The 11,873-nt window shown below is 45.7% G+C and overlaps 1 protein-coding gene across 1 annotated transcript in view; it reads left to right on the top strand.

Moving 5' to 3' along the window:
- Positions 1–3,073: 3,073 nt before the first annotated feature.
- The window catches only part of DCUN1D1 (defective in cullin neddylation 1 domain containing 1), a 32,926-nt gene continuing 24,126 nt past the window's right edge, over positions 3,074–11,873 (top strand). Inside the window, exon 1 of the mRNA XM_065411001.1 lies at positions 3,074–3,156. Coding sequence (XP_065267073.1) covers positions 3,154–3,156 — 3 coding nt within the window. The 5' untranslated portion in view covers positions 3,074–3,153. The remainder of the gene's footprint in view (positions 3,157–11,873) is intronic.

Raw genomic sequence — 11,873 nt, 5'->3', positions numbered from 1 at the left:
TGCTGTGTACAGGGCTGTTTGCATTATGAGAGAGTTAGTCTCTTAGCAGCAACCACTGGTCTCACACACAAGCTTCTCAAAAGGTAACCAGGCAACGAGTGTCTCCCAGGATAACTGACTTCACGCTCAACTCCATATCCACTTGTAATATCAAACTGACCCTCAATTGTACTGTTCCAGAACACTACATTTTCCACCGTAGGGTCTGATTCTCCTCTCCATCACATCAGTTTAACTCCAATGATTCCACTAGAGGCCCCCCCTAAATTATTTTGGATTAAGTGAGAGGATGCTACATGTGCAAAGGACATGTAGCATCTCTGAACATTCAAGATACATTGATGGCAAAAGACAAACCTTCTTGAGTCTGGTAAGAGCCTATATATTCTGTGCAATATTTTAAATTGTAGTGTCCAACTACGTGATCCATCCAGGTTTCCTTTATATTTCGTTAACTTAGTTCCCAACTCTGGGATGTTACCCTTTTCTCAATATTGTGTTATCAAACTCCCTTCAGCAGCTTAGCCCAATGTCTCTATCTGTTTAGCATTTGTATAGTTTGGATAGAAGAATAGGGATCAGAAAACCAGATCTGTAATCTCACTGTGCCCTTCAGGTGTAAGCTAAAAAGTGACTAAAAATGGTACCGGGGGTTCCATCTTCATTCTGTCTGTTTCCAGAGCAAATGTATCCAGCCTGATTTGCAAACTCACCCTGAGATCCAAAAGTCAATCTGCTTTCTTTCTGGATCATGCATTATCACCAATAATAAAAAGTCTGCTGTTCAAACTTATTTAACAATTCTGTTGATCATAAAAACGTTACAAGATAATTCAGCTCATTCTTCTTTATGAATGTTGAATCTGCAGAGCTAACAGTAGTATAAAGTAGTGCAAACTTATATCTGTCAATAACGTAAGGAGCTGTGACTCTGAATACACACAGGGAACAGATATGTTGGGTGAGAAGGTGCCATTTTTATTTAGTCACATTTCCCACTAACCTCTCTGTAAATTCAAGCCTTAAAAATGGTAAGCACGTTGGGGCAGGTTCTCCTTCTGTGTAGAGCAAAGCAATCTGTCAGCCCTCAATAAATACTCAGAAATATTCTTGTGAATGGAAGAATGTCTGAGATTGCAGTTACTTCCCCCGCCCATGTCCTCAAACAACAGTTGCAAATGTTTTATTTTAATTATTTATTAAAAATAAAATAAGTTTTTGCAGAACCAGTTAAATGACAGCCTCATGCTCTTAGGTTTGCAACTCTTGCCAGAAAGTGCAGATGGATAAGGCACCCATGGCTCCGAGAGCTAGGAAATGGCAGCCATGACTTTGATTAGCATTTCTGAGTATATGTACCCCAAGTTCACATCAACAGGAGAAGTGGGTGTACCCTTCAACTCATGTGCATGTAACCACTACTTATGGCTGGGAGGGGAGGCTCCCTGGAGGGTCCCTCTCTATCCTTGTATCCTAACAGATGTTCCTCTCCTATTCCAACTGTACTGCAGTACAATGCCAGGAGTGAGGTGACCCTAATCCATTCCCTGCACCACAGTAATCATTCTGGGAGACCAGAGATATCCGTCACCCAGCCCCCTGCACCCCATTACTCACTCTAGGGGATGTCCTTTCCGCTGCAGTCAACAATCATTTTAGGGTATTCAGAGGGTCCCTCCGTTCCCATTACACCCCAATAATCACCAGTGGATGTCTCTCTCCCGTTTCCCAGCACCCAGTAATCAAGTAATCAATCAGTAGGTCTAGGCTGGGTATTAGGAAAAATTATTTCACTAGGAGGGTGGTGAAGCACTGGAATGGGTTATCCAGGAAAGTGGTGGAATCTCCATCCTTAGAGGTTTTTAAGGCCTGGCTTGACAAAGCCCTGGCTGGGATGATTTAGCTGGGGTTGGTCCTGCTTTGATTAGGTGGTTGGACTTAGGGTGACCAGACAGCAAGTGTGAAAAATCGGGATGGGGTGGGGGGTAATAGAAGCCTATATAAGAAAAAGACCCAACAACCGGGACTGTCCCTATAAAATCGGGACATCTGGTCATCCTAGTTGGACTAGATGACCTCCTGAGGTGTCTTCCAACCCTCATCTTCTATGATGATTCTATGATTCTATGAACTTACAGCGGTGTTTCTCGACCAGGGGTACGCATACCTCTGGGGATACTCAGAGGTCTTCCAGGAGATACTCAGCTCAATTAGATCAGTGTTACTCAACCTGGGGGTTGCAGCCCTGAGGGGGGTGGTCCTGGGACAGGTTTAGGAGGGTCACAAGTGCAGAGCCAGCATTAGGGGGAGGCAAGAAGGGCAATTGCCTGGAACCCCATGCTACCAGGGGCCCCACAAAGCGAAGTTACATGTTTCAGCCCTGCTGCCTGGGGCTCAGGCTTCAAAAACGGCTCACACGTGAAAAACAGGCGCAAGGATCACACTGAACTATAAGTACAATATTTATATTCCAATCCATGTATTTTCTAATGCTATGGTAAAAACGAGAAAGGAAGCAACGCGTCAGTAATAGCGTGCCGGAACACTTTTGTGTTTTTATGTCTGATTTTGGAAGCAAGTCGTTTTTCAGTGAGGTGAAAGGTGGGGTACGCAAGACAAATCAGACTCCGGCATGGGGTCCAGTAGCCTGGAAAGGTTAAGAACTGAGTTAGGAGGACTGGGGGAGCCTCCCCTATTCGCCCTGCACTCCAGTAACCACCAGGGGGGTTCAGCAGGTGTCTCTCTTATTCCCACCACATCCCATGGAAACTGTGGCACTGGGGGCGATTCCTTGTGCACCCTAATAATCTCTATGGGTGGCAGGGGTGTCCCCTTCCTATTCCCCTCCAGCCCGATCACTGCTAGGGGCAGGGGGGCCTCCCCAACAGTCAGGCGGGGCCCAATGCGGGGAGCAGGGGGGTCCCCCTGAAGGGCGGGGAGCGCCCGGGGCAGACCCAGCGGGGGGCGCCTCAGGGAGTCGGGTACCCGGTGCCGGGCCGCCGCACTGCGCATGAGCGGGAGGCGGCGGAAGGGCCCGTGAGGAGCCGGACTCGGAGCTGGAGGAGCCGCTGCCGCCTCCGGAGGAAGCACCCGCCGTCGCCGCCCTCAGTCTCCGCCTGAGCCGGGAGGGGAGAGGCCTGCACAGCCCCCAACATGGTGAGCGCCGGGGGCAGCTTCCTGGGCCGGGCCGCGCTCCGGCCCCCGCCGCCAAGCAGCGCCGCTATGCGGGAGCCGGGGCCTAGTCGTGGTGGCGCCGGGGGGGAGAAAGTACCAGGGGGCAGCGCCTTAGAGGCGGCGCCTGCGGAGCCTCCAGCCCGGCCGGACAGAGCAAAGGAGGCCGGGGGTCACTGCGGGGCCTCGGCTCGGCTCAGGCGGGAGGTGGGCTGCTGGGGGTCAGACCCCCTTCAGCTCAGGGGCTGGTGGGGGGGAGGGGCTCAGGCCCCCTTCAGCTCAGGGGCTGGGGGGGGGGGAGGGGCTCAGGCCCCCTTCAGCTCAGGGGCTGGGGGGAGGGGGGGAAGAGGTCAGGCCCTTCACTTCAGGGGGAGGGGGGCACACTGGTCCCCTGGAATGGCATATGGGGGGGAGGGTGCTGTGGGGCTGACTGGGCACCTCTGTCGGGAGGGTAACTCAGGAACCTTCACTTCAGTGCTGCAGGGAAGAGGTAACTAGGGCTCTATGGGGAGAGAGCAGGAACTGCACCTCAGGGCTAGGTGAGGGGGTCTGTGGGTTCCTGGGGGGACCCTGCATCTCAGGGAGGGTTTGGCAGGGAGTAGTCCAGGCCTCTCCACAGCAAGGGCTCAAGGGGGGGATTCCCTGTATTTTTTTTGGGGGGGGATTCAGGTCCCTTGGGTTGGGGATTTCTAACTTCATGGGCATTTTAGGGAGGTTCAGTTTTTTGTGTCATTGTTGGGTTGGGTGGATTCAAATCCCATCGTACACCAGGAGCTAATGGGGATGCTTTCCCCGGGCTCAGTGCCCATTGTAGCAAAGCAACTTCACTGGTGATAGGGAGGTTTCTGAGGTTCATCAAACCGGAGCCTTCCTGGAGAATTTGTGGGCATTTACTGCGTAGACCGGGGATTGATCCCTTTCACATCAGCATCACGAAGGACATTCTATCCATTTACACTTTTTAATTTGATTTATTTTGGTAATAGCTAATGATTTCTGGTATACAATGTGTTGTTTTTAAAATTATTATTATTTTTTTCAATATGGGAGTATCTTGATATTGACTTCTCTCACACGTTTTTGTGTACTCAAGTGGACATGTTTTAGTGTCATACTTTTTTCTAAGGCCTCATCTGCACACAAAAGTTGTACCACTTTAACAATATTGGCACAATTAAAGTGGTACACTGCTCCTAGTAAGGACGTAGATTTATTGTTATAAATATGTGGGAAGGGGAATAAGCTATAAAGGTATAAGACACCTTTACAGCGCTATAACTGCATCCACACTAGGGGTTGTACTGGCATAACTATATCATTTAAAAAAAATCTCACCAACATAGTTAGACTTGTGTAAAACAAACAAAAAAACACCTGTGGTATTCCAGGACATAGATTGTTGGTGTGGCATTTAGACCTCTTGCACTTCACTTTTTTGTTGTCATTAGAAATCCTTAATAAAAATCGAAACCTTTTATTGAGCAGTTGGATGACGTTTCTTTTTGTGCGAAACAGGTTTTCTAAGAGAGATCTTGCAGTTGAAGGGTGAGGTTGTTCAGGAATCTTAGTATAACTACATGCTTTTTGGAACTCGGTCAGTGGTTTTCAACCTCTTTCATTTGTGGGCCCTTAAAATTTTTCAAATGGAAGTGCAGACCCCTTTGAAAATCTTAGGCATAGTCTGCGAACCCCTAGGTGTCTGCGGACAACAGGTTGAAAACTACTGTTCTGTGGTAATGACAATCTTTTGCGGACCCTTTAGACCAGGGTGGGCAAACTACAGACTGCATCCGGCCCGTGGGATTGCCAGCCCCACGCCGCTCCCAGAAGCGGCTGGTACCATGTCCCTGCAGCCCCAGGGAGAGGAGGGGACAGAGGCTCTGCACGCAGCCCTCGCCTGCAGGCACTGCCCCCCGCAGCGCCCATTGTCTGGGAACGGAGAACCGCGGCCAATGGGAGCTTCGGGGGAGGTACCCTCAGGCGAGGGCAGCGCGCGGAGCCCTCTGCCATCCCTCCCCAGGGGCGGCAGGGAAGTGGTGCCAGCCGCTTCCGAGAGCAGCATGGGGCCAAGGCAGGCAGGGAGCTGTGCGCCGCTGCCACCCTGGAGCCGCTCAAGGTAAGTGGCAGCGGGCCGGAGCCCGCACCCCAACCCTTCCTGCACTCTGCACTCTGCACCCCAACTCCCTGCCCTGAGCCCCCTCCAGCACCCCACACCACTCCTGCACCCCAACCCCTTGCCCTGAGCTCCCTGTTGCACCCCGTACCCCTTCTGCACCCCAGCCCCCTGCCCTGGGCCTCCTCCCGTACTCTGCACCACTCCCTGCACCCCAACCCCCTGCCCTGAGCCCCCTCCTACACTCCGCATCCCCTCCTGCACCCCACCCCTTGCCCATAGCCCCTTCCTCCACACCGCACCCCCTCCCACACCCCACACTCCCTCCTGCACCCCAACCACCTGCCCTCAGCCCCCTCCTGCACCCCAACCCCCTGCCCTGCGCCCCCTCCTGCACACCGCATTCCCTCCTACACCTCGCACTCCCTCCCGCACCCCAACCCCTTGCCCCAGCCGTACATTCATGGCCCTGCATGCAATTTCCCCACCCAGATGTGGCCCTCGGGCCAAAAAGTTTGCCCACCCCTGCTTTAGACATAGTCAGCGGACCCCAGTTGAAAATCGCTGCACTAGGTAATTGTTACCTCAGCAGTGTTGTGCAACATTTTATAAAAAGCATCTTGTTAAGGCTTCAGGAAGTACAATTAAACTAGATACCTGTACTACGTAGGTCTTTGAAGGCACTTGGCTTTAGGCCTCATGCCTCACAACACAACCTGGATATGCCATATAACCACACACAAGGTGTGTTGGTTGTGTATGCATATATCAACACCTGGATTTATGATTAGAGATTGTAATTTAATCAAGCATTTGTACAATTTAAATACAAGAGAGAGGCAATGAGATATATTATGCTGTGGATCGTCTCCTGAGGGAAGTGGTGGACGCCTATTTACTTTGGTTTTTTTGCCACTACACTGAACAAAAGACTAGAAAACATTCTGTAGGGAACAATGCTGTATTGACACTGATGGACTGGGTAATCTAATAGGTCTATTATTATATTAATTTGTATTATAGTAGTACCTGGCCACCTCAGTCATGGAACATGGGCTTGTTGTGCTAGGCACTGTACAAATAGGTCTTTTCCAGCTTTAACTTGTTTAATTCTACAATTATGTACTAATGGCTTGTTCATGTCACCATGAACTTCAAAGTAAAAACACACCCTCATTATGAAATGGTTAGGATTTCTTGTAATAGTACTTGGGTAGAAAGGTTCCGATTCTGCCAACACTTATGCATGTGCTTGTTTTTATTACCATGAATAGTCCTATTTAAATCAATGGGCTGTTCACAATAGTAAAGTTAATTACATGCTTAAGTATTTGCAGCACTGTAGCCTAACCCAGAACTACAAACGAATTTTATAATCTTTATTCAACAATTTACATTGTTTACTGTCTTGTGTATCTGCACATGTTCTCTAAGAAATGCTTCTCTTGTGATAAAATGGTAAATATACAGTTGCTTATGACAAACTTCTTGCAGCAACAGGAAACTGAAATTCTTGTACAACTTGAAATTCTTAATGTTTGACATTATCTTCTGTAATATCTTGTTTCGGTTCATGGCATCATTTTACAGTTTAATATCACCCTGTAAGTTGTAAGATGATTGTTTCATACGGCTATTTGGTACCTATATGGTGAATATTTGTGTTTATAATAGTTTAGTGCTTGCACATCAAATTCAAAACCAGCTTATTTTCCTAAAGTAACATTTGTAGATTTAGCATCTGCATTTAGGATCAATTCAGGCCACTTCATCTGTATCTTAAAAAAGAGATGGCCAAAGGATATACATCTTTGTGTCCTTTCCCAGCTTTCCAAAGAGTCCATTGGATTCATGTTTATATAGTTCCTTTTCACCAGAGCTATCTTAAGATTGTTCAGGAATAGGGGCTTCTGTCAGAGCATTGTGTGATTTAGTGTGTAGCCCACCCTTGATTCTCTATCCACGTTCTTGCACTCCTGGTGGAAGTGTGTCTTATAGAAGCAGCTATATAGGGGGTGTATAGATGCTTCTAGGCTGGACCAGAATTATGGGTGCAAAACAACTATTATAGTTGACATGCGTCTGACGAAGTGGGTATTCACCCACGAAAGCTTATGCTCCAATACATCTGTTAGTCTTTAAGGTGCCACAGGATTCTTTGTTGCTTTTTACAGATCCAGACTAACACGGCTACCCCTCTGATACTTGACTGTTATAGTGTTATTGTGCACCTGCTTTTAGGGCAAAAGTGGAAAAGGACTGAATTCAGCACTTACTCTGCGTGCTAGATTAAGGGCTTGTCTACACTGGCACTTTACAGCGCTGCAACTTTCTCGCTCCAGGGTGTGAAAAAACACCCCCCTGAGCGCTGCAAGTTTCAGCGCTGTAACGTGGCAGTGTAGACAGCGCTACAGCGCTGGGAGCTACGTCCCTTATGGAGGTGGGTTTTTTACAGCGCTGGGAGAGCTCTCTCTCAGTGCTATGCCACGACTATGCAGCAGCGCTTTAACGTTGCTAGTGAAGACGTACCCTAACTCAGAATTACCTCAGTGACTCTCAGAGCTATTACATTCTCTTGGTTAGGTAGGTAAGAATTGTATAAATTGCCATGAAAGATTATCCAATTACACACACACATTAATTGAAATAACCTTAAATTTGTAAAACAAATCAAGGAATGCCAGAAAACTTCAAGATAACCTTGCTGGTGTTCACACCCTTTCTTTGAGTGGTTTATGTTGCCGGATCTTGTGAACGTTTAATTTTTGTGTTCCTGAATTGAAAGTGAGTGGATCTTATTTCAGCTTAAAATACAGTTTAAAAAAAAGAAAAAGAAAATGTGTCCTTGCTCTCTTCTTTTTATCTTCCTTTCCCCAAACCACCAGAGAAGAGAAGGTGATTATCAGGATATGACTATTATTATTAGTACAGAAAATGCTGTGGGAATTGATTTTTGGTAGTGCTACACTTGGACTTTGCATTTATTTTTAATTTGCCATGCACCCATATGCCATGGCACTAGATGCATAAATTATCCCTCAGTAAATGCATAGCTTGTTGTGGTAATAAATACTTCTGTGATCAGTTTTTATGCTCTCAACAAATATGATGAATAAAATATCCCTTGATCAGGTTTTGCTTTTTATGTTTTACCAATTGTATATGTTAATAAACACAGACAAGAACACTTATGGTTATTTGCAAGTGTCTGATGCATTCTTTTGACGGATGTAGCACAACACTGAATGCTTTTGATTCTAAAGAAAAGTGAAGAAATGCTGTTATGACCATAAGAATACTCCCATTAAGGTGCACACAAACACTTCACAAATCAGGACCCCAGAGCTAAAAGGTGATCATACCCGCCGATGCTAATGTCTGCATACAGTGCCTTCAGGTTATTCAGTGTTTGACATGAAGTCACTGGAGTTTTATGAGAGTGTAAGGGCCTCTCCTGCATGCAGATTACTCTGTAGGGTTTACAGGCAGTTTATGTATCCTTAACATAAGAACTGATTTTTTTTCTAAAATGGAAGCCAAGATTCTGCAAAAGTTGATGCTACTTACTTGGAAAAGATTCCTATGCACCGCATCTATGTGAATTTTTAGGCCATAATTTAAGAGGCCTAATAAAGATATTAAAATATTATAGTTAAAGATGTAACCTCTAAATAAGTTCCAGTGCCTCTGTTGCTATGAGCTTTTCTAAACTGCAGATTGATAACTGGCTAGAGTTTTATGAGTGTTCATTGCTGCTATTGGGATCTCTATGAGTAGTTGTGAAACTGACAAGAAGAGGTAGGCATCCAAAATGTGACACTGGGAAGAGATTGGAATAGCAGAGACTCCCATCACACCTGGGCCAGAATATTGGTTTGGTGGAGATGGTAATCGAACAAATACTCTGTACCTTCTGCAAGCCAGAGGGATTTGGGGTGGGGATTCTTCAAATTGATCAGATGCCAAATAGCTGGAGACTACACACAACCTCTGGGGAAGTTCCAGGGGCAGCGTACTGGAAAGAAGTCCATGCTTCCCTTTCTAAGCAGCATGGAAGAAGGGGTGTTGACTTCTCACATGGATGTTAATCTTGGGCAGCGGGGCCTATCATCTTTATTTAGTGATCTAGCTATTATGTGTTTGGCAAATGTTTAAGTCCAATATATGAGAGTGATGGTGAGTGGGTGGCTGTGGGAACTATTTTAAAAAAATTTGTATTCCCATAGTTCCCCAAAGCAACAACTAAGATCTAAGTTCCCATCGTTCAAAGAGCTATATAAACACACAAGAAGAAGTTTCAGTGTGGGGGAGGAAGGAGAGGGAAGCGGAGTCACATGACAAGAAATGAGTTGATAAAGGATGAAGATAAGAACTGCCATACGGGAGTTCAGACCAACGGTCCATCTAGCCAGTATCCTTTCTCTGACAGTGGCCAGTACCAGAGCTTTGGGGGGCACGTACAGAACAGGACATGGGGTTACATCCCTGACCATCTTGGCTAATAGCCATCGATGGACCTATCCTACATGAACTTATCTATTTTTTTGAACCCAGTTATACTTTTGGCCATCACAGCATACCATGGCAATGAATTCCACAGGTTAATTGAGTGATGTGTAAAAAGTACTTTCTCTTGTTTGTATTAAACCTGCTGTCTGTTAATTTAATCAGGTGACCTTTTGTATTGTGGGAAAGGTTAAATAACACTTCTCTATTCACTTTTTCCACAGCATTCTTGATTTTATAGACTTCCATGATAACCTCTCTTAATTGTCTCTTTTCTAAAATGAACACCCCTAATCTTAGAACCATAGGGTTAGAAGAGACCGCAAGGGTCATCTAGTCTAACCCCCTGGCAAGATGCAGGATTTGTCATATCTAAACCATCGAAGACAGATGGCTGTCCTGCCTCGTTTTGAAAACATCCAGTGACGGAGCTTCCACAATCTCCCTAGGCCGTCTGTTCCATTGTCCTATTGTTCTTACCATTAGGAAATTTTTCCTGAGATTTAATCTAAATCTGCTATGCTGTAGTTTGTATTCGTTGCCTCTTGTCCTACCCTCTTGTGGCAAGAGAGAACAACTTTTCTCCATCTTTTTTATGGCAGCCTTTCAAGTATTTGAAGACTGCTATCATGTCCCCCCCTTAATCTCCTCTTTTCCAAACTAAGCATATCCAGCTCCTTCAGCCTTTGCTCATATGGCTTGCATTCCATCCCTTTGATCATCTTTATCACTTGAAACTGGAAAGGATCCAGAGACTCTACAACCTTTCAAAATTGGAGACCGTACTCCAGCTGAGGCCGAGTAGAGAGGTACTATCACCTCCCGTGATTTGGGTTGTTAATGCAACCTAAAATTGTATTTGCTTTTTTTGCAACAGCATCATTGTTGAGATTGTGATGCACCTCAACTCCCAAATCCTTCCCAGCATTGCTGCTATGAAGCCAGTTATTCTGTGTTTATGCATTTAGTTTTTCTTCCCTAAGTGTAGCACCTTACATTTGTTTTTGTTGAATTTCATTTTGTTGTCTGTCGCCCAGTTCTCCAATTTATCAAGATCCCTTTGAATTTTAGCTTTAGCCTCCAAAATGTTGGCAAACATCCCTAGCTTTGTGTCATCTGCAGATTTGATCAGTATGCTCTTTATTCCTACATCCAGGTCATTAATAAAGATGTTAAATAACACTGGACCCAGAACATATCCCTGTGGAACCCCACTTGAGACCTTCCTCCAATCTGACATCATTCCATGAATAGTTACTTTTTGTTTGCAAATTGTCCAATTATATATCCACTTACTGGTAGTTCTGCAGAGCCCGCATTTCTCCAGCTTACTTAATAGAATATCATGTGGCACTGTCAAAAGCGTTGCTGAAGTCTTGGTATATTATGTCCACTGCATTCCCTGTATCCACCAAACCAGTTACCTTGTCAAAGAAGGAAATCAAGCTGGTTTGGCATGATTTGTCCTTAGTAAATCCATGCTGGCTGCTAGCAATTACCCTTTCATCCTCTAGGTACTTGCAAATTGGATGTTTTATACATTGCTCTAGTAGTTTCCCAGATATCGAGGTCAGGCTGACTGGTCTGTAGTTCCTTGGCTCCTCCTTTTAAAAGATAGGCTAACATAATGCCCCATCTCCATTCTTCTAGAACCTCTCCAGTGGTTTGAGCATTGGCCTGCTAAATCCAGGGTTGTGAGTTCAATCCTTGAGGGGGCCACTTAGGGATCTGAGGCAAAATCAGTACTTGGTCCTGCTAGTGAAGGCAGGGGGCTGAACTTGATGACCTTTCAGGGTCCCTTCCAGTTCTGAGATAGGTATATCTCCATATTAGACCGGGGTGTCAAACTCATTTTTTGTTGGGAGCAGGAGCAAAAATTCACTGATAAGTAAATTTTGCAGTCTTGTGCAATTGCATCATGTGTCTCATTAGTGAAGTTAAATACTGTGTTTAAAGAAAATGTGTTCACTTAGAATTCATAAATAAGACTTTTTTTCATTCTTCCCCCTTTCCTCTGGGGGAATTTCTCTCTTTTCCTACCCTCTTTTAGGAAATTATCTTCTTCATCCCGTTCTTTGGAGGC

The sequence above is a fragment of the Emys orbicularis genome, chromosome 9, assembly GCF_028017835.1.
Source record: "Emys orbicularis isolate rEmyOrb1 chromosome 9, rEmyOrb1.hap1, whole genome shotgun sequence".
Classification (NCBI taxonomy): Eukaryota; Metazoa; Chordata; order Testudines; family Emydidae; genus Emys; species Emys orbicularis.
Note: the sequence above shows the minus strand (reverse complement) of the source record. Positions and strands in the feature narration are given on the sequence as shown.